This window comes from Solea solea, chromosome 20 (assembly GCF_958295425.1).
Source record: "Solea solea chromosome 20, fSolSol10.1, whole genome shotgun sequence".
NCBI classification, from domain to species: domain Eukaryota; kingdom Metazoa; phylum Chordata; class Actinopteri; order Pleuronectiformes; family Soleidae; genus Solea; species Solea solea.
Window position 1 is genome coordinate 2527975 of NC_081153.1, and position 22808 is coordinate 2550782.

The following is a 22808-nucleotide window of genomic DNA, read 5'->3' on the forward strand; positions in this document are numbered from 1 at the left end:
GTTCGAGCCGACCCACGCGGGTCGCCGTGTGCCACGGCTCCCCGCGTGCCTCGCGCTCTCACCCGTTCATTCACCGCGCGCGGTACTAGTTATTTTCAGTACTAGTTATTTTCAGTACTAGTTATTTTCAGCGGCGTCCCCGTGCATGTCGATCCAAATTTCGGGGGGGATCGCGGCAACGTATGGCAAAGTTATAGGGCACTTCCTGTTTAAAATGGCCGACTTCCTGTTCGGTCAAATGCGCGTCCGTAAACGTGTTCAGGGAAGTTCCCTTGTCTTACATATCAAGTTTTGTTCAGATCGGACAATCTTAGAGTTTACTTCCTGTTTCGGGCATTCCACTTCCTGTTGGGAGGTCACCTTTTGCAGACATGCACAGGACAGGTCCCTGGTGTCACATATAAGGTTTTGTGCAAATCGGACAATGTACTGCAAAGTTAGAGGGCACTTCCTGTTTAAAATGGCCAACTTCCTGTTCGTCTCCGTAAACGTGTTCAGGGAAGTTCCCTTGTCTTACATATCAAGTTTTGTTCAGATCGGACAATGTAAGACTTTACTTCCTGTTTCGGGCGTTCCACTTCCTGTAGGGAGGTGACCTTTTACGGACATGCTCAGGACAGGTCCCTGGTGTCACATATAAGGTTTTGTGCAGATCGGACAACGTACGGCAAAGTTAGAGGGCACTTCCTGTTTAAAATGGCCGACTTCCTGTTTGGTCAACGGCGTCTCCGTAAACATGTTCAGGGAAGGTCCAGTAACTCACATATCTAGTTTCGTGTCAATCGGACAATGTAAGACTTTACTTCCTGTTTCGGGCGTTCCACTTCCTGTAGGCAGGTGACCTTTTACGGACATGTTGAGGAAGGGTCTGGGGTCCCACATACTAAGTTTCAAGTGGATACAACAATCCCTGTTGGAGCAGCATCAAAAACTATAAATGTAATTCTGTCTGCTGTCACCAGGGGGCGCTGTATTTGAAAATGAATATTTTCATATAGACGTGTTCAGGGCCGGACTGTCATCAATCCTTGCAAGTTTGGTTCAGATCGGACCAGGATTGGCAAAGTTGTGACAGTTTGTTTTTTTAGAATTTTCTACCACCACCAGGAGGCGCTGTTTTCAAAATGTAACGTTTCAGCAACATAGTCGTCTTCAGCAACTAACCATCATCAACTATAGCAAGTTTGGTTGGGATCAGACCTTCCATCGCGAAGTTATAAGAGTTTCATTGTCTGTTATGAAAAATTATTATTATCTCCAATTTTGGCGCCCCCTATCTCGTACGCCATACAATATTTTAAAAAGCTTTTGATAACTTTTGATGCTCAACTCGTCCACATTGATCTCACCAAGTTTGAAGGTGATCGCACAAAAGCTCTAGGAGGAGATAATTAAAATACCAGCTGTCATATTGTCTGCTATCCCCAGGGGGCGCTGTTTTCGAAATTGAATATTTTCATATAGACGTCTTTAGGGCCGGACTATCATCAATCCTAGCCAGTTTGGTTCAGATCGGACCAGGATTCGCGAAGTTGTAGCAGTTTGATTTTTTGTCCCAAAAATCCGACTTTGCGTCGTTGCCATGGCAACACCGTTAAACGATTTGTCGTCATATTGATCACGCATCATCTACCATGTGTTTTGACTGTTGTCACCAATTTTGAGTGCGGTACGATTATCTGTGTAAAAGTTATTCCCGAAATCGTAAAAAAACTTTTTTTTTGTGTATTTTCTTTCACCACAAGGAGGCGCTGTTTTCAAACTTCACCGTTTTTTCATAGACGTCTTCAGCCATGGCCCATCATCAATCACCGCAAGTTTGGTTCGGATCAGACCTTCCATCGCAAAGTTATAAGAGTTTTGTTTTTCTGATGCGAAACATCAGAATCATCACGAACTTTGCCGCCCCCTATCTCGTGCGCCATGCGACATTTGAAAGAACTTTTGATACCGTGAGCTCCTCAACTGGTCCACAGGGACCTCACCAAGTTTGAAGGTGATCGCACGAAAACTCTAGGAGGAGTTAGTTCAAATACCATTGCTGCGAATTCGCCAAAATCGCCAAAAAATCGCCAATCAACCCAAGATGGCGGATTTTCTGTTGGGTTTGGATCATGGTCATAATGTAATTTTTTCTTCATCCTGACCCACTACACATGTGTACCGATTTTCGTGCATGTGCGATAATTGTGTTGTTCATGGTGAATTTTGACAGGTCGCTTCGCACGTTTTGGCCCCTCCCACATTCAATTTTTGACGTACATTCCCCGAACCTTTTTCAGACGTAAATTTACACCAGGATTGATGCGGTCACAAAAATCTGTGAGTTTTGGGGTATGGGAAAGGCCTCAAAAAGGCAATTCATTTGGGGGAATAATAAGAATAATAATAATAATCTTTCCAGTTTCAAGAGGGTTCTTGCAACCTTGTTGCTCGAACCCTAAAAATCTTAGATTTAGCTGCTCGACAGTTACAATGGATAGGCTAATGACCGTTGTAGAACCTGATAATGTAATAAATCCCTGACAATGTAATAACCCCGATAATGTAATAAAAATTTGCACTTGAGTCCACTGAAAATGTAATAAAACCTGATAATGTAAAAACTTCCCGATAATGTAATAAAGTGCATTTCCCAATAATGTAATATACTTTTTACCAATAATGTAATAAAGTATTACATTAACGGGAGGTTATTACATTATCAGGTTAGCCTTCATTTCACAGGTCCTGATAATGAAATAATTCCCCAATATTGTAATAATTTAACAGCAGACCACCTGTTACTTGGGTTCAAGTGATGATACTGTGTAAGCAACGCAAGCTCCAGAGCTCTAGCGCCACCAACAGGACAAATTTGGACATGCATGTATGTACATTAACTTTTGACTTGTTCATCCGTTTTTCACAAACTATGTATCACTGGAACCCTTGGGCCAAGCCGAGTTCAACGTATCCTTAATGTTTTTTTCAGCCATATTGGATTTTCTGCCATCTTTGATTTGATCCATAACCTTTTAAAGGCTTCTCTTTTCACACATGTTGTGTAATCTTCTCAAAACATAATATGTCTCCTTTAAGTAAACAGTTTAAACACAGCGCCCACAGAGGTCAAAGGTCACCATTTTTTGTGGTATCCCCAGGATGATGTCATGAATCTATGTACCAAGTTTGGTTAAATATGTTAAAGGCTTGCAGAGAAATTGGCTTACTTCCTGTTTGGTGACCCCAACGTCATGTTTGATTGGCTGCCACGGCCAAGTGCCTTTGAATTTCAAGATGTTGAATGCATTCGTGTGGCATGGTCTGAAGATCATCTGAACGATGTTTTGAGAAGATTACACAACATGTGTGAAAAGAGAAGCCTTTAAAAGGTTATGGATCAAATCAAAGATGGCAGAAAATCCAATATGGCTGAAAAAAACATTAAGGATGCGTTGAACTCGGCTTGGCCCAAGGGTTCCAGTGATACATAGTTTGTGAAAAACGGATGAACAAGTCAAAAGTTAATGTACATACATGCATGTCCAACTTTGTCCTGTTGGTGGCGCTAGAGCTCTGGAGCTTGCGTTGCTTACACAGTATCACCACTTGAACCCAAGTAACGGGTGGTCTGCTGTTAAATTATTACATTATTGGGGAATTATTACATTATCAGGACCTGCGAAATGAAGGCTAACCTGATAATGTAATAACCTCCCGTTAATGTAATACTTTATTACATTATTGGTAAAAAGTGTATTACATTCATATCAGGGATATATTACATTATCAGGTTCTACAACCGTCGCTCACAGCTGCAGTGAATCTGTTGTTGTTTGAAACATTTTCTTGTATTTTGTACAGTGAGTTTGTGTGAGCTGGCGGCGTTTATCAGTCAAACTGTCCATCGATTGGGATTTTTGTGCAGTAGAACTTCTCCTTGTGTTTTGCAGCGTTTGCAGCTCACTTTACTGATGCAATGTTGCTGTTGCCTCCATCTCTCTTGACAAATAAATGTCTGTGTGCAGCACAAAATGAATGATATATGGTTAGTCAGCATTGAACGTGAATTTGTGTACATCTAAAAGTGACACCCGACAGTTTTAATGTGTACTCTCACAGTCCCACTTCCACTCGACTTCAACAGATGAGGAGTTGCTCTGACACTTCAGTGACAGTTGTATTGCCTTTGCCAAAGTCTTGTCTTTATAAAATAATTAATCATATAATTGAAAGTTGCTTTTGCAATAATGTTTTGACCTCAAATGGTAATACGTGATGTGATTCCAGTGTAACTTGACACCTGAGGCATGTTCAGAGGTGTTAGTTTAATCTTTCCCGGCAGGTGAGAGTGCTTCTCTGACCTTCCTGTCAATAAATCATTTTTTGGAAATTGAAAATGAAAATGAAGGCTCTCTACCAAGGAAAACTTTGGAGGAGTTACATTATAATCCGAAGCAGCTCCTGGAAACAAGGTCAAAACACAAGGTTTTATGGATGTGCAGAGACGGCGGTAGACATCTGGGGAAGAAGCTGGCACTTACTCATGCTTGGAAAGCGAAGCATAACAAAATGCAGGCAAATTTGAAGCGAGGGAGTCAAGAGGAGGTGAAATGCCTCCTGAATGTATTAAATCACATCAAAGGGTGTGCAGACAAATCCGTCATGATAGCCCAGAGTTCAGGGACTGGAATCGGATTTGTTTTGACTCCTGCACAGCGAAGATCTCTAACCTGGCTGCATGACAGAGAAGCTACTTACAACTGAGATTTCTTGGCTGTAACCACTGGTTTGCATGAGAGGCGGCAGCCTGAAGTGAAATTTAACAAAACTCTGGTGGGAAACTCACGCAAGGCTGAAGATTTATCTTTATAAAATGAAAACTTAGAGCAACATTTTATTCCGTTGTGTAAACTAAAGGTTCACAGTATTTGCTTCTCTTGCTTTTTCCATCGTTCTCCAGTTTCTACAAAGCCAAAGAGGAGCTGTTCAAAGAGCTGAGCTTCCCGGCCAGCCTGTACAGCGACCTTCCTCTCCTCGCGTCAGATCTGCCCTACTTCCCTCCCGAGGAGGACGACGAGGAGTTTGATGACGGCATTCATCTTGTCGTGTGCGTCCACGGGCTTGACGGTGAGAAGCATCGATGTTCTATAACACGATACAGTTTCTGAGTGAACTGTAATGTTCCACACATTTTAAATATCACAATGTTCCCGATGTCGGTAAATGATCAGTGGGTTCAACATCCAAAGAGCTGAGCTTGAACATGTGTGCATAATTTCATTCTCGCACCCAGGAAACAGCGCAGATCTCCGGCTGGTGAAGACGTTCATTGAGTTAGGGCTCCCGGGATCCAGGCTGGACTTCCTCATGTCTGAGAGGAACCAGGTACAACAGCACCGGGAGCGACCTGAGAACACGTGAAGTGTGCCGTCACACTCTGTGGAAGTGCTTGCTTCAAGGCAATTTGCCCGAGTGCTGACAAATGTGCTTTTCTTTTTGCCGTGTTCCCTGCAGACCGACACGTTTGCAGATTTTGACACCATGACGGACAGGCTGCTGGACGAGATCATTCAGCATATCCAACTGTACAATCTCACCATAGGCAGGATCAGGTCAGTCACGCCACTGTAATACGGCACAGAACACACTTCACCTGACGCATTTCCTTTTGGAGTGATCTGGACTGAGGATTTGATGCAGAGTCAGGGGACAGGAACTTCAGCAGCTTGCCGTGTGGCCAGTAGATGGCAGCACAGTCTGCACATTGACTCATGTGCTTGCCTTCACTTGGAGGACTCACAGTTAATATTTAAAATGGATAAGTGGCACAGAATTGATGGAAAGGTCTTATCGTGCAGTGCCAATAAGTTTCTGACTTTGACTTGATAGATGATGCACGTCTGTGCAGCGCAGTGCTGCTGCTTTCCCATCAAATTAAGCCATTTATCTTCCCACATAATTGCCCTCAATGTGCCAATTTATTATTTTTTGTTTTTGCTTACCCAAGTTTGTTAACTTTCTTTATTGTGGGCATATTCTCCAGAGAGTGCGACTTAAACACAGAAGCAATGGCCTGCAACAGCAGCATCTGGTTCTTTCTATATTATCTCTAAATTTAGTTTGATAGGAGACAGATGAGGGGGAGCAGACTCGGTGATGTGGGATTTTGTGTAGAGCTGCAGCAGTACAGTAATTAAACTAAGTGACAGACTTCGCCTCTTGAAACTAATCCTTCCCACTGCTGAGGAGATGTTAATAATTTGTATGGTGCGGTGCGTCCTCTATGTTAGTATCATTAAGTCGTCATTGCCTTTGAGGATGTTTAAACATTTACCAAGTTAATGAATTCCCTGTAATTACCAGCTAAAATCTCCAGACAGCAGCCGTAGAAATGCTACACTTTTCTCCTTGCAGTGTCGTCTAAAAATAAAGATATTGCAGTGTCAGAGGTCAGCGGCGTTGGAGGCTGTGTTTTTCCAGCCACCCACTCGAGTTGCAAGTTTATCTCTGTGAAAGTTGTTTGTCTTCGGCCAACAGCTTCATCGGCCACTCTCTGGGGAACGTCATCATCCGCTCGGTGCTGACAAGGCCTCGCTTCCGCTGCTATCTGCCCAAGCTGCACACTTTCCTCTCGCTGTCGGGCCCACACTTGGGAACGCTGTACAACAGCAGCACGCTGGTCAGCACAGGTGAGCGGGAAACACTCTCTTCTGCTTTTTATGCTGCCGCATGTCAATGAAATGTGCTTCATACCATCCACGCTGCTAAGTGCCTGTGCTCAGTGTTAAAGGAGGCGTGTCTACGTTGCTTAGGTCTGTGGTTGATGCAGAAGCTGAAGAAATCAGGCTCCCTGCTGCAGCTCACCTTCAGAGATCACGTCGATCCACGGAAAACATTCCTCTATCTCCTGAGCCAGAAACCAGGTACGACTACCGGCACGGACACCGTATCGACCGACTGCCTCGCTTTACTCGCGGTTACTTGAAAGTCTGTGTGTTCAAACATTCAGTGGAAAAATCGCCCCGTCTTTTCTACGTCAGCTCTCTAACACTGCAACCGCTGCAGCAGTGAGAGGCCTGACAGGCCTGACAGGCCTGAGAGGCCTTCCCACTGTCTGAGTGGAACAAAGCAGTCGTTTGTCACTCTGAAGAAGAAGATAAGCTCCACCCCCCCGACAAAATGATCCAAACCCTGTCATTGGAAACCTACCAGTACACTCTCTTAAAAGCACACTGACAGCAGACAAGCACTCTTTATCAAGCCTGAATGCACCTTGTGTTTTACAACCAGTTCTTTTCCTCTGTCTCACACACACACACACACACACACACATGCACTCCAGTCCCATTCACTCATTCACTCTGTGTCCCCGTAGGTCTCCAGTTCTTCAAGAACGTGGTGTTGGTGGCGTCTCCACAGGACCGCTACGTCCCTTTCCACTCTGCCAGAATAGAAATGTGCAAAACCGCTCTCAAAGACAAAACCACAGGTGAGGAATGAAATAACTATGATTATGAGATGTTATGATGCTCTTATCGCAGACTTGGCACGGTTATTTTGTGCGTGACGTCGCCAGGCTGCCGGCCACTGATTGGTCAGAGTGCGACACAAGAATCAAGCCGAACAATGCCGAACTGTAGATCAGTAAAAAAGACTTAACTATCCTGAAAAATGTGGGTTAATCTCCAACAATTACCAGAGAAATGTCTAAAATGTCCATATTTAACAGAGGAGTCTGGTGTATTTCAGTGCAGTGACTGTGTCAGACGGAGTCTGTGCTCCGCTCATGGAGGAAGTACTGAACAAATAGTTTTAATGAACTGATTCTAATGATTCAGTTACACTGAAAACAATTGTCCAATTGTATTGTCATACAGTAAATGTTATTCCATCGTTGCCACATATCCATGTGTCCCCAAAACTATTCAAAAACATAGCATACAAAACACCCTAAACTGTAATTGTCCTCATTGTGACTGTGAAGGACCCGTTTACACCGAGATGATCAACAACCTCCTCCAGCCGCTGGTGGAAGCTAAAGAATGCCAGCTCATCCGGCAGAACGTGTTTCACGCCCTGCCCAACACGGCCAACACCCTGATCGGCCGCGCGGCCCACATCGCCGTCCTGGACTCTGAGCTTTTTCTGGAGAAGTTCTTCTTAGTGGCAGGACTCGACTACTTCAAGTGAAGGAGCCAGGACTTTACCTTCACCTTGTCAAAGTGAAACTTCATGTATATAATTTCAGGAGCGGGAGAGGTAAGGCCTGTGTACGTGAATAAGAAAAGAAAAAGGTCATCATGTATTGTGACTGTTTTCATGAACTCAAAGGTGTGAGTTGAACGTGTAGCCATGCGAAACAGAACATCTGACGTCAGACTGCGGATGTTTCTGTTGGCCTTATGAACACTTATGAACAGATGCTCATTTTGGTTGATAGCATTTAGCGACGATCGAAGTCCTACCACATCTTAGGACGGCGGCAACAAAGATGCAAAGCATTTATCCTTTTGATTGTACATGATTTTGTTGTACAAAAACAAACGACGGTCCTTTATACAGAAAATAGTATATTGTTTAAATGTATTTATTTTTTAATCTGCTAATGTCTCTACAGTGTAAGTATTCCATCCGAGTGTGACGTCGTCCTCATTGAATCCATCAAATGAAATGAATTTATGAAAGTGTTATTATTCTATGTAGCCTAGGATTCAGTGAGGTGAGTCTAAAAAAAAAAAAGATCTATATTTTTTCATACATTTCCTTTGATTCGTTTATAATTAACTACATTCACCCTGATTGGCCGCACATTTAGCTCAATGAGAATTGTAGTATATTTGATACCAATGCCATGTTTCGCCACTTTATTGACTGTTTGCACACTTTCATGCTGCGCCTGTCAAACATGACAAAAACAACCACCTGACACAGTTTACCGCCAAATATTATTTCTGAAGTGAAATTGCAAGAAATGATGCTTTGTGCAAAAGCTGGAGGCGTGATTTACTCATTTGGCATCACAGGGTCAAGTGTGAAGGATTTAGAGGAATATATCACCACAACATAATATAATATAATATACTCACTATTCATTCCGTGTATTTGTCAACTTAGAATGAACCCTTTATATTCATGAGAAGCAGTTCCTCTTCCACAGAATTCTCCGTGTTGTACCGACCGTGTTCGTACGAGCCGAGAATGGACCAAATGCTGGCTCCAGGGAGAGCTTTTTAGGTTTTTATGCTTCCCTCAGGCCACTGCAATTTCCCCTCATATGCAGTATATACACTGGAGAGTGTGAAGAAGGGGGATATTTAGATGAGGCGAGGGCGGAGTGGAGTTGGTAAGCAAATGCTGCCGGCAGCTGACGGTGAAGAGTAACTCGACGACTTAAGTTCTAATACTAATACTGTTCAGCTGTTTGCTTTGCATAAATGGAGCCAAAAGAAATGGATGAAATTGATGTTAATTCAGATTTAAAGGAATACTTCACCAATTTGCATTTAGCTTTGTATTACTAGAATAGAGAATAAGAATAGTATTTTTGAAAAATTGTACTTCTCAACCTCAGTTTCCCCAGAGTCGAGAAAACTGACACTTGGTCCGAGGCGTTTTAGACCCACTCGTAGGGGGCGGGACCTCGTTCCCACAATTTTTCAAAAATACTATACAATATAAATACTATAAATAAGCTAAATGCAAATCTGTGAAGTTTTCCTTTAAGTTTATATCAAAACAACATTGCTAAGACTGGCTTCACTGTAAAGAAAACAGAAACATAACCTTGTTAGTGGAAGATTTGACCCCTGCCCTTCAATTTAATGAATGCTTCATCCTTTATTGCACTAACACTGTCTCAGTGACAGGACAGCAGGCTTATGTCATGTAATCAGCAGCAAGTTTACTTTACATACAACGTGAAAAAGGAACTTTTGGTTGAGGGACCATCATGTTTTTAACTGTGTTAAAACTCATCTTCACCAGAATGGAAGGATCTATTCTAGATATTTGTGTGTGGTTATTTATTTATTGTTTCATTTATTTATTTGAAAAGCGTAAATCAGGGTGACATTGCTTCTGGAGAAGTGGATTATTTTGCTGTCGTTTCCCCAGGTTCAGGATGATGATGTGTGACGAGAGCGCGCTAACACATTTTGTAGCAGACTCAGACTCGTGTTGCTCAACATACTTACATACAGTATATACCATATTTTGATCAGCTGGATCACAACTGTGTGTCGTGTAAATTACTTTTTTTTTTCCTTCCTCCTCCGTCTGTCACAGTCGAGCGTGACAGGAGAGGAGAGGAGGTGTTTTTTTCTTTTTCAACAGCATGCTGGTGAGCAGCACCATGTCCTCATCACTGTGCTGTCCATCACAGAGTGTTTACATTCTGCCATCAGAGAGCTGTTATCATACACGTCTCCTATCCCGCAGTGACTGTGTGTGTGTGTGTGTGTGTGTGTCTGCTGCACTGGTTTGATGGCAAGTGCACTTTATTGACGACCTTGAATCAACCTCCACTAGCTTTACGAAGCCCCAAAACTAAGCTTGTTTTTGTCCCTTACATGCACTATATGTCTTTGTACACGCAAAGGTTGCGTCGCACGTTGTGTTGTGAAGAGCTGACCTCAGCTGTTCCGTCTCTGCCAAACTCAGAGATCTACAGACGATACGGCGACAAAATGCTCCCTCCTGTGTGAACAGAGTGTCAGTGTGATCGACTCTTAATCAAACAAAGCCCCCTTAGGACGCTGGGATCCTTCTGCATAAGCAGCATAAGCATCATTTCTCATAAACACGCTTACACGTACATGGACGAGGCTTAAGATTGTTTGCGAATGTAAATTTGTGTGTGTTTTGCTGAAAGGGTTTGTGGGTTGTGGCAGGGTCATGAGTTGGGCGGCGTTTTTTTGTTTTGTGAGCGTTAAGTGTACGAAAACACTGCTGCCGTGATATCAGATGAGATCCGGATGTGCTATAGATCTGTGCAAGTGCTGTCAACCTCCTTCAGAACTAGCTGACTTGAACCTTTTTGTATTTGATTGCCCTTTACTACAAGTCATGTTCATTTAGTGTGTGTGTGTGTGTGGGTCTGACCTGAATGTAAAGAAAAAACAACAATAATAAACATTTTACTTCACAACGATGAACACGATCATTCTGCATTTAACATGTTCAGTAAAGACTACTTCATCTGTGCCAATACTAATATTTTATTTATTTTTATGTCGTTGACTTGTACTTGTATGTAGCCCTTACTAGCTTGTGTTCCATGTAAAATTATAAATACAAGTATATATATCGATATATATCTATATATTTATATATATATATATATATATATACATATATATACTGTATATATAGATATAGCATAGTATTGTTATTATTATTATAACAGATATGTTACAAATTAAAATCTTTCTTTTTGCATAATTTGTATATGTCCTGCTTTTGGTGTTGCTTTACTTTGAACCTCGTTGTTGTAACTCTGTGTATTTTTACCTTTTAAGATCTTCAAAAACTGGTCACATAATTACTTGTATCATCTTAAAAAGGCTTGGTAACAAACAGCTGGACAGAAATAGAATGAATAATGCATATTTAAAGTTTGTGGAATAATATAGACATTTAGTGGTCTAAATAAATGGACAGGTAGCCAGGCAAACACAACAGTGTTATGTTCCGGGAATGATAGGAACCCAAACGTAAGAGACTGTGTCTCTGTAGTGGAGATAATGTGAAGCAGATCCACAGAAGTCCATAAATACGAGAACAAGACAATAAGGTTACAGAGAGAAAATGTATACGCTGGAGTTCTATCTGCAAATAAGTGATGTGAGGAACTGGCAACGACGGGTCAACTCGCGAGGTAAGTGTTTTTACTGCAGAGGTAAGAAAGTAACAAGACACAGGTGAACTTAACTAAGAGCTTTTAATTAGACGGGGAAACTAAAAGAGGGAATACGTGGAGATGGATAAAATGAAAGCTTGCTTGCTAAAAGACAGTTACTTAACTATACTTAACTAGACAGTTACTTAACTAGATCGATAGATAGCATGTTAGCTAAAATGAAAGCTTGCTAGCTAAAAGACAGTTACTTAACTAGATCGATAGATAGCATATTAGCTAAAATGAAAGCTTGCTAGCTAAAAGACAGTTACTTAACTAGATATATACTTAACTAGACAGTTACTTAACTAGATATATACTTAACTAGACAGTTACTTAACTAGATAGATACTTAACTAGATCGATAGATAGCATAGGGTGACCATACGTCCGTATTTCCCGGGACATGTCCGTATTTCACGTCCTGTCCCGGGTGTCCCGGGTTATTTTTAGAAAGTGAGGAAATGTCCTGGTTTTTAAAATTACCTTCTTTGGACCATTACATTTACATGCACTAGGGCACTGCCCACGGCGCTGCGTGCGACGTAGCCTAATCCCCGCCCCTATGCTGTCAGCCCTATTAATCAGAACGTAGACAACGTGACTGTCAGTCATACGCAAGCAACATGCCGAAGCGCAAGTGCTCGTTTAGTGAAGGATGTTAAGATGCGACATTATTTCTTTCATTGTGCTGTTCATTCATTACAGGAATTGTTGACTCAAGCATTTTGAATAAATACATTTTGAATAAAATTATCATTTGTTATTGGAGTTATTGTTATTGACTTTTACTGAAAAGCATTTTTAATAAACCAACTAAATATCTTGTTCTATCTATATAATATAATATACCGGTATAATTGGATAATAATAAAATACTATTAAAGCAGCAGCATCCTCCACATGACAGATAGATAGATAGATAGATAGATAGATAGATAGCATGTTAGCTAAAATGAAAGCTTGCTAGCTTAAAGACAGTTACTTAACAAGATATTTATTTAACTAGACAGTTACTTAACTAGATGGATCGATAGATAGATAGATAGATGGGGGGTGGAGTGGCTCAGTGGTTAAGACCGGTACCCTGTGTGCGAAAGACATGATGGTCGCACTGTTTTGATGCCACATGAGAGTTTGTATTCCAGTCATTAATCGTTCATTGTAAATGTCTTTGTCTGCGTTGATTCAGACTGACTCCTGTCAGACAGTGACTCTGTGTGTACTGTAGGTGTGCAGCCGTTTTCTGCAGCCTCAGTCCACAGAGGCACATTTGTCACGGCCTTTAACTTCTGTCTGTCTGTGTATATTCTATTAACGAGCCCTGTTGTGGGACGACGATGATTCACCATTTGTGTTGTCCGTCGGTGACACGCCGCAGTAAACGAATCATAGCAGCAATCCCCCAATGATGCCCCATTTCAACTGCATCAATTTATGGCTTCCAGGTCTGCGATGCCCCAGAGCTATAAATCCAGGCCACAACAATCCATACTCCATTTGATTTCAGGTTGCTCTTTCTCATTCCACCATCCATTTGTCACTGCATGTTGAACTCATGATCCAACTGAGGCTAGTTGGAGTCCCTCCACTTCCTTTTTTCCCTTCTCTCTTCCCTCCCTGCCCTGAAATCAATAGTGCTCATTTTTCCCGCCTCTCCGACCCTAAACACATTGCTCCCTGATAAGGGAACAAGCCTCACACATGGTAATCCAGTTCATTTGCAGCGAGTTAGCGCCAATAGGTCGGTCACATCCACTTACCGTCAAATGCAATGAATTCATGGCAAATAAAGGGAGCGTTCTTGTTTACAGCACAAACGCATCCCCTCAGAGACCGATGATATTCTGCGTGTGTCGCTCCCCCTCAGCCATAAAGTGAAAGAAAAATGACTTTGTCATTAAATCTATCACTCTGACTTGATTGAGGCGGTGTTCATTCCATTGTTTGTCTTGTGAAGGAGCGAAAGCGTCGGTCCCAGAGTGATACTTTGGGCGGGCGTCGTCAGTAAGCAAGTCACCAGTGGGAGTAATTATTGCGGCATGAAAGCGTCAGTGCTGGGAGGGAATAAGATCTCAGGTGGTCTTATCGTCTCCCATGACACTGATGAGCAAATATCAGGAACATTAAACGGCACCAATGTGGCGGGAGAGGACTTTCAGGACTGCTTTGAGTGATGTGTTTCTCGTTTGACTGTTTATGGGCGGGGAGGGTTGTTGAAAAGAGGACAAGCTGCTGTATGAAACCATGTGTTTCTGTGGTTTGACAGAATTTTCCTTAGAAAGCATATTCACACTGAAAATGATATCCTTGTAGGAGCCGGTATTGAGTTAATTTAGTTCAGGGTTAGTTTCAATGACTAGTGCAGGATTACTGCAAGGAAAGGCTTTGTGGACACCAGCAGTTTTCTAGGTTGATGTGTCCTTAGATTACGTTATATTACTGTTTGAATCAAGAGATCATCATTCACTATGCGTTGTCGATCCAAAGGAAGCTTGGACACATATGGGAAATGTAACCTGGAGTCAAGCCGATGTATGGGAACCTGGCTTTGGAATGAAGTGTACGTTCGCCGCAGCATCCTGGCTCAAAGTTACTGTGAGCAGCAGACAGTGAAAAGCAGACGCTTTTTTTATTTAACGCACTGTTCCGTAAAAACAAAGCTGCCATAATGGAGACTGATAAGGCCGTTAATCAATGTCAGAGGCTGTTTTTTCTTCTTTTAAACTTTTAAACCGTCCTGCTGTCTCGTCATTGGGATGTCATTTTTCTGAGAATACATTCTTACAAAACCTCAACCTGCAATCAGGCGATGGGGAGGAAGTTAGTTAATAGTATCAGGGGACTGAGAAAAGAAGAGAAGACCATTTTTTTATTTACCATTGGCATGGAGAGGAAAATCTCCATGTCAGTAAAGTGCTGCTTGGAGAAAAATGCCAATAAAATACTAGGCAACGTCATTAAGTCTACTAATGATCACTAAAATCACTCTTATAGGTAAAGGGAAAAAGTTTTTGCACTGCAAAAAATATAGAGGTTTTCTTTTCTAATTTCCAGAGATAAATTGTTATTTGATCACCAGATCAAAGTCACTTCCTTCAAAGAAAAAAAAAGCTCTATACTGATCTGATCTTCACTCGTTCTCCACACACGTGTTATGAGTAAAAGATCTGGAGAAAATGAAATGAATAAAAAAAGGTCAAATTTAATCCAACTCTGTCATACAATAGTGAATTAAACAAACCCAACAGCAGCATAATGATTGTAAGTGTATTCTTCATTTGACCAAGTGAAAAATGGGTGAAACAGTCCTTTAAGGCTGAAGATACTTAAGATAATTTGACTTATTTTTTTTCTGTGCCATGTTCTTGCTTCACTGGCAGATAATTTAGCTTGAAACAAGTCATTTTCCCCGAATAGTGGTTATATTTTCTTGTTTTTTATAGAGACATTTTTTTTTCTAATTTCAATCCCATGTTGAGCAATACTCCACGTCCAAGGGGCAATTTACTCTTCAATTTATGCACATTTGCACAGATATAAATGGATTAGTCAAAAACTGACTGGATTAAAAAGAAGACGCGTGAAGGACGTCGGCACTAAAATACAGATGTTATTCGACAACAAGTCTTAGTCTGAGCTGCCGTTTACACTGAAAGCCCCAAAAAAGGCGACTTTGTTTGCTGCCCGATGATATAACCTCTGAGATTATTAATGAAGTAACAATATGAGTAATGAGTTGACATATGCATGTGCCCTCTCTCTGTATTGATGCCTGCTAACAGGATTTCCTCTGGGATTAAAATGTTGTTGACGTAGAAGATTATGTCCTGACCTGATGATGTGAACTCTAAAAGTTTAGGGATCCCTGACATCAGTGGAGTTCTCTGTATGGATGTCAGCTTTGAGGTGATTTGGTCATAAATTGAAACAAAACTCTTCTTCTGAGTGAGGTTTCAGATCCTCGGCTGCTAGATTATTCAGCACAAAACTTCCCTGTTTAACTTTCTGCATCTACTTTACTTGACAGTGACCTGATTCCGAGTCTATATGTGTTTATTCTGCAGCCATGACGCGACGTCAGGGGCCTAAGGGACCACACTGAGGGACATGTTACTCTGCTGATTTAGATTTTCTTTAATTGCTGGAAAAGTCTTTAGTGATTTTCATTATTGGTTGTTTTTTTTCTTATAATTTCCTTAATTTTTTACTTCCTTTAATTCCCACAGCCTCCACTCTACAGAAACACTTTGACTCTTTGTCTTTTAAACACTTAAATCCAGCGTCGAGACACTTCACTGTAATAAAGTTGGGACTAATTAAAAATGAAGAAGTACAGCGTGTGTCATCCTTTTTTTTTGTCCTCAAAATAGGTCAAGCTCCAGATACAGCTACAGCTCCTTCTACCCTCCATGCACACCCTCAGGATGGAGATGTTTTTTTAAAGGTGTGGTTCCCATTAATAAAAAGTAAGACCTAAATGTAAAAATGCTGTCATTTCATCCTGTTCTGAGAGAACTGTGTCCCACTGCTCACTCCATCCACACTCATCCAAACACACCTCCAGCACCTTGTGAGTGCTTTTCCCTCCCCATTCTATTACTGCTGGGTTGACATCCTCTCTGATTTGAATCACCTCCACCAGAAAAATCAGGAAATATTTAATATATCAGCAACCTTTGTCTCCTGTCAGTTCTTCCATGTGTTCTTTATCATCATCAAGGAATAAAAAAAAAGTACACGTTTGAACACAATTGTGTTTACCACAATATGTAGAGTCAAAAATATTCAACCTGTTTACTGTTGCCCTCCAGCAGATGGTGCTACTGCTCTCTATTCCTGCCCATTTATTTGATTCACTCCAGCTCTTAAAAGGCTCGGCCACTTTGTCAGTAGTTTGTCGTTATGGTGATAAATGATCCATTTTGTGCCACTTTTAGGGCTGCACTGATTATATGTGTTTGTGTGTGTGTGTGTACTTGTATTTGTTATAAAGCTGCAACTAACGATTATTTTCATCATCGATTCATCTGTCGATTATTTTCCCGATTAATCGAGTGATCGTTTGGTCCAACACAAAAAATGTTGATCAGTGTTTGTCAAACCTGGAAATGATGATGTTCTCAAATGCCTTGATTCACTTTTAATGATTTCTTTGTAATGCGGTGAAAAGAAATGAGGAAAACATTCACATTTCACATGAAACAATCAGAAATCTTGTTTTAATCCTGAAAAACACTTGATTAATCGAGTTATTGTTTCAGATCTAATTTGTTACTTCTTTTACTTTATCTTTATCGGGACCAGTAGTCCATATAGAGACCAAAACCTGGTCCAAATGATGTAGAAGCTCACAGGAACTGGTTAAGGGCGTAAGATTTGAGATGTGGGTAGATTAACGTTGGGGTTAGAAATGAAGTGGGATTATGCTTTGTTTACACCGTCCAAATGAATGCAGTGTCCTACGAAGAATAGCTTTGCAAACCCGTGTGTGCGTGTGTGTGTGTGTGTGTGTGTGCGTGCTGAAAGTAGGTATTGCTCCCTGTCAGTAAACCTATAGGTCAGACACATCTCTAATGAGCAGAGCCGCGTGAGAGACTCTGTGCACTATAGAGCTACAGGCAACCATATTGATCCAGAGATATTTAACATTTACTGTAGCATGTGTACTGACAGTGAAGTGTCAAACTGCCTCCCTCATCTCCTCTATAACAGGTTAGAGATGAACAGAAATAACATTACATTTCTAAAAATACTGAACCCATTTATCCTGCGAGGAGGAGGAGGAGGAGGATGAAGGAGGATGAAGGAGGCCGGACAAAGTGAACTTTTCCTTTCACCTTTCTTCAAGGTGACCAACTGTGTCTAAGGAGTGTCAAAAGTGACGGGTGTAGCATCACCAGCACACTTCACCAGTCACATCCGTGTCATTTCTGCACAGGTCAGTGAAACGGGAAACTTGGGGTTGGCTGCGGATGACAAGGCTGACGAGGAAGAAAAAGGAGAGAAGCAGGAGCAGAAGGATCAGAGAGGGAAGATCACATGGTTTAGATGCATCTTTGAAACTGTGTGACATTAGTGGGTTAGCTTATAAATAAGGTATAAATATGGGATTCAGGAGAACCTGAATCATCTTCTTGTTCACACTTATTAATGGTTTTGTTTGTTTGTTTGTTTTATCAGGACGTTTTCACGACTTTGTTCTACACCACAGACACGAGTCCTGGCTCTCAGCATGTGAACAGACGTCTCCTATTGAATGCTCAACTTCAACCTCAACATCTATGGATTTAGGTTAAGTAGACAATGAGTAAGTGACTGCATGTCATAGCTTTTTATTGAGGTGTATGCCCAGAGTTTGCATGATCTCACTGTGTGTGTGTGTGTGTGTGTGTGTGTGTGTGTGTGTGTCGGGGGGGGGGGGGGTTCCCAGGTTCTCCAGTTTCCTCCCACACTTCAAAATCATGCAGATTGGACACTGAATTAACCATAGTAACTGGTAGTTGAGTGTGAGAGTGATTGTGTTTCCACCAGCTCGACTCCACTCGTTCTGTGACCCCAGCTTTCGCCCTATGTCAGCCAGATTTGGCACCAGCGTCCCCTGCAACCCTCATGTGGAGGATGAAGCGGATGTTGCTTGAAAGGTCACATACATGCCTGTATACAGCCTAAACATATATGACATCACTCGGCTTCCTCTGGTGTGAACACCCCAGCCCGCCCACTCCGCTCTGCATCGGCAAACCGGCTTCCTGCCCCCTCACTGAGAGGATCGCAGAGGCATTCACCAAACTCAAGACTGTTCACTGTCCTAGCTGTAAACACTGTAGTTGTACACGAACACCAGACTTTGTTTGAGTCTTTGTCTCAATGTCCAAAAACTGGCCAAAACAATGGAAACTATGTACAGGTGTTTTTCCAACTCTCTTCGTCACTGCACTGAAATACAGCAGCAGGGTTTGTGTCCGCTCGCGATCAGCAGTGCTGTCGCTAAATACACCAGACTCCTCTGTCAAATATGGAGATTTTAGACATTTCTCTGGTAATTGTTGGAGATTAACTCACGTTTTCAGCATTGTTAAGTCTTTTTAACTCATCTACAGTTCGGCAATGTTTGGCTTTCATTCTTGTGTCGGACGTCGACACTCTGACCAATCAGTGGCTGGCAGTCTGACGACATCACGCATCGTATCGCCTCAGCTCGCCTGGAAACTCGCTACTACCTGCTAGTATGCTAGAGGAAACGCAACTTAACCGTACCGTGCCAAGTCGAGTCGAGTCGAGTTGAGCCGGTGGAAACACACCAAAGGTTCGCTGATTCTCCGGCTTCCTGCAACAGTTACCAATTACCATAATAACCACATGTTGGCTTTGACGTGCAACTTCTTCGTTTTCAGAAACCGTGTGAATTATTCCCGATAGCACAAACCGTCGTGTCATTACGGCGATGCAAACACGTCGTCTGCAACACGCTCTATGTTACAGGGTTACACTGAAACATAATAATAATTGTTTACTCTTTGAAAAGCGTCTTCGGTGAGATGAAGAAGCAGCAGAACATCACACACTGTACAAATGCAGGAAACAAAGGGATTTTCTGAAGAAAACTCGGACATTCCACGACTTACTAAAATCTGCCGGATGGAAAAGATAGAAGAGACAAAGCTGACATAGGGGGTTTTAGAAAATATGAAGTAATCTCCCTGTAATCCTAAGGGATCCCAGCATGCAAAGAAATGGTAATCCTGTGTAATGACAGATGATCCTTAACAAAGGTCCACGCTGTTATGCAAAGGAAAGACGGTGAAAGAGTATATATACAAAAATATATCCATACAGGCTTTCTGTCTGGACTCTTAAGTAAGTCATCATGACTTTTGCCCTTCAAATAAAATGTGCTGCACGGACAGAATGACAAATATGCTGAGGCAGATGTATGATGCTCTGAATCCATCTCATTTTTACCAACAGATTAACCTCCATCCTGCATATCTCGGGATTATCCACTCAGTGACGAGTGCATATGGTGTGCTTTCCTGAGATCCACATTTATTTACTGTATATATGCATTTATCCTCCACACCAGGAATTGTCTCCTCCTGACGCGGTGGACGGTGGAGCAGTGTGTGAGGCCCGTGGGGAATCAGCAACGCCACCCTCAGATGTCAGGCGCCACTGTGATCCTCCTGTGAACATCACACCACTCCTCGGAGGCAGCATCAGATGCTTCTTCCCTGTGTTTCTGTCTGCGGTCTAAATGCATTTGTCCTCTGGCAGACGTGTAAAGAGGTTTTCCTCACCTCGCCCTGCACGAGGCTGCAGCAGCCGTCCTGCAGACGTGTCCAGCGGTGTCGTCCGGCCTGAGGCTATGGACATTGCTGCAGACATACAGGTGCAAGAGTGAAAGTGGAGAGATTTATTCAGAGGAAGTAATAACGACGAGTCACACTGTTCATTCCACCCTTTAGGAAAGTTATTAATGTGGAGAGAGCTGAGCGCTGGGCGCTGGGTTCAAACTTCAAAAGCACATCAAAACCAAATCCCTGCCTCGTCTCATTTTCTTCACGTTTTATGTTTTATACAATGACAGTGGGTTAAAATAGACACACAGATCTAATGTTGATGAGTCGACTGGATACAGTTTGGCCTGTGGACGCTTAAAGCAGGTTTTTTTGCTTCTTTAATAAGAGAAATTTACATAGTCAGTGTGGATGTAGACACAAGGTTTAACGGTGTGGATTTAAAACAAGAAAAGCAAGAAGATATAAACTAAATTGGGGTCGATCTCCGCGCATATTTACATGCAACATATTGCATTGATTGTCCCACATTTCTTTGTAATTGCTTTACAGCATTGGCTTTATTTTTGAGTTATTCTGAAATATCGGTTAAATACTTTGTGAATTTGGCGTTTGAAATCTTTCGTTCAGATTAACTTCAGTGACACAAAGTGACCACACGAGGCAGCAGCAGCTCCTGTGTCCTCCGCGATCTTAAATCCATTTTTAAATCCATTTTTAAATACACCAGACCAAATTCCATAGAGAAAATCCGTGCTTTTGGCTTTGACAGGGATACAGGAGTCATTGATCCACTGCTGCTTTCATCAGTAAGTTCAGATGTGTTATTTTATGAATTCGGCCTTTGAAAACCTTCACAAAGATTTATCTTAGTGTCACAAAGTGACCACACGAGGCAGCAGTAGACCAGCAGCTCCTCTGTAATGGGGTTTGGTGTGGGGAGAGCGAGTGTTTTTACAAACTTCAGTTTCCTGTTCGTCGATAACAGTGAGATAAAGACGTGAACGTAGACTTAAACTGACTTAAGCAGCTGTGTTTGTTTTTCATGTTTTCTCATGAGTGATGCGTGTTTTTGTCAGGGATTATTTTACTTTCTAGTGTGTTTCGTGACATTTTTTCCTTGTTTCCTTCCTTCCTTCCTTCCTTCCTTCCCAATACATTCAGTTACAGCTCACATAAGTTACCAAGACTTAAATCTGAAATGTAAGGATGATGATGAGCAAATATGATATTTAAAAATGTTTCCTGTGTGGGTGTGTTCTTCACTATATTTATAATGTAAGACGATTAACAGTGTATTTATGCATAAAATAAGAGAACTCTTCCACTCCCCAGTGGAAACCAAAATGTCAGTTTATCATGACTACTTTTTTTTAACCCTCTGAATTGCGTTTTTCTTTTTTTCCCGACCTTTGTGATGTAGAGGCTGCATTGGGGAGTAAATGGAGGACGTGTGGATTGAGATGGATGCGGCGACAGATGAGGGAGGATGGGTGGAACAGCTGCCTGCCTCCGTCGCTGTGCCGGGGGGTAGACATTTCTGCAGGACCTCATAAGACATGGTACACAAATTCACTCAGCTTTTTATTTATTATCCAGCCCCTCCTCCTCCTCCTCCTCCTCCTCCCTCCACATATATATATATATACTGTATACTGTGAATATTCATCTGTAAGTGTTCAGGTAAATAATTAAGCATCAAAGTTATACTGGAGTTAATTAGCAGATTAGTAAATGAAGGTCATCCTCAGAAGATTTAATTTGCCTTACACGTTCATTAAAGAGCGAGGGAAGACGAGCACTTCTAAACATGTAGCCTCCCCTGCTAATGCACTTAATTGGCATTTTGATTAAATTTCAGAAACAGAATTGAGAAGTCGGGCTGTCATTCTTTTCATTTTTACAGCAGTAAGGTTTTCTCTATCCAGACTATGATGGAGAAGTCTATTAATAAAAAGTAATACGGCTCTGCTTTTAAAGCTGCTCAGCCGTATAATCACTATCCATATGTGGATTCTGAGAGTTTTAGCAGGGATTTCTTTGTGTCTTTTTTGCAGGTGTTGGACGTTAGCTTAGGATACAGCAGCTTGCAACACTTACAAGAGGCATCCAGGAGCGATATTAGCTCTGATGATTACGATTTTCAAACATGATGCTTCAGTAAACCTCAGCGGAGACGACCAGCAGGGACGTGAGCGAGAAATCCTGCCCTTAATTTAGAGAAAATGATTCAAATGGAAAAACTGGAAAAGCTGATGCCACCAGTGTAGTTTGTGCATATTGTATGAAGCGGAGTAAACGCGATGCAGCCTCTCGCCTTGGATGTGGACACCAGTTGGGACCGCGCTCTCTGTTTCATTATCATTTGAACCTCAGATGTCAGGTAACGGCAAGTCAGAGCACGAGAGGAAGCCGTACCCTGAGAACCCGCAGAGATTCATTAGGGAGCAGGTGATGAAAGGGTAACGAACAGAGGGGGAAACCCTACAAAGAATAGTCGGGAGTCAGCTTTAATTGATAGGGAGTCTCTTCTCACGATGCCATGCAGAAGCTTTGATGTCGGAGCGTCGGACCGACAAGATTACATTTGAATTGTGAGCAGGTGAGGACGACAGGAAACATGTAAA

General features: G+C 41.9%; 1 protein-coding gene across 1 annotated transcript in view; it reads left to right on the forward strand.

Annotated features, from left to right (window-relative positions):
• Positions 1 to 11255, forward strand: part of fam135b (family with sequence similarity 135 member B) — a 50606-nt gene extending 39351 nt beyond the window's left edge. The window contains exons 14-20 of the mRNA XM_058619741.1: positions 4946 to 5112; positions 5279 to 5370; positions 5500 to 5597; positions 6523 to 6674; positions 6798 to 6908; positions 7361 to 7474; positions 7970 to 11255. Coding sequence (XP_058475724.1) covers positions 4946 to 5112; positions 5279 to 5370; positions 5500 to 5597; positions 6523 to 6674; positions 6798 to 6908; positions 7361 to 7474; positions 7970 to 8175 — 940 coding nt within the window. The 3' untranslated portion in view covers positions 8176 to 11255. The remainder of the gene's footprint in view (positions 1 to 4945; positions 5113 to 5278; positions 5371 to 5499; positions 5598 to 6522; positions 6675 to 6797; positions 6909 to 7360; positions 7475 to 7969) is intronic.
• The last annotated feature ends 11553 nt before the right edge of the window (positions 11256 to 22808 follow it).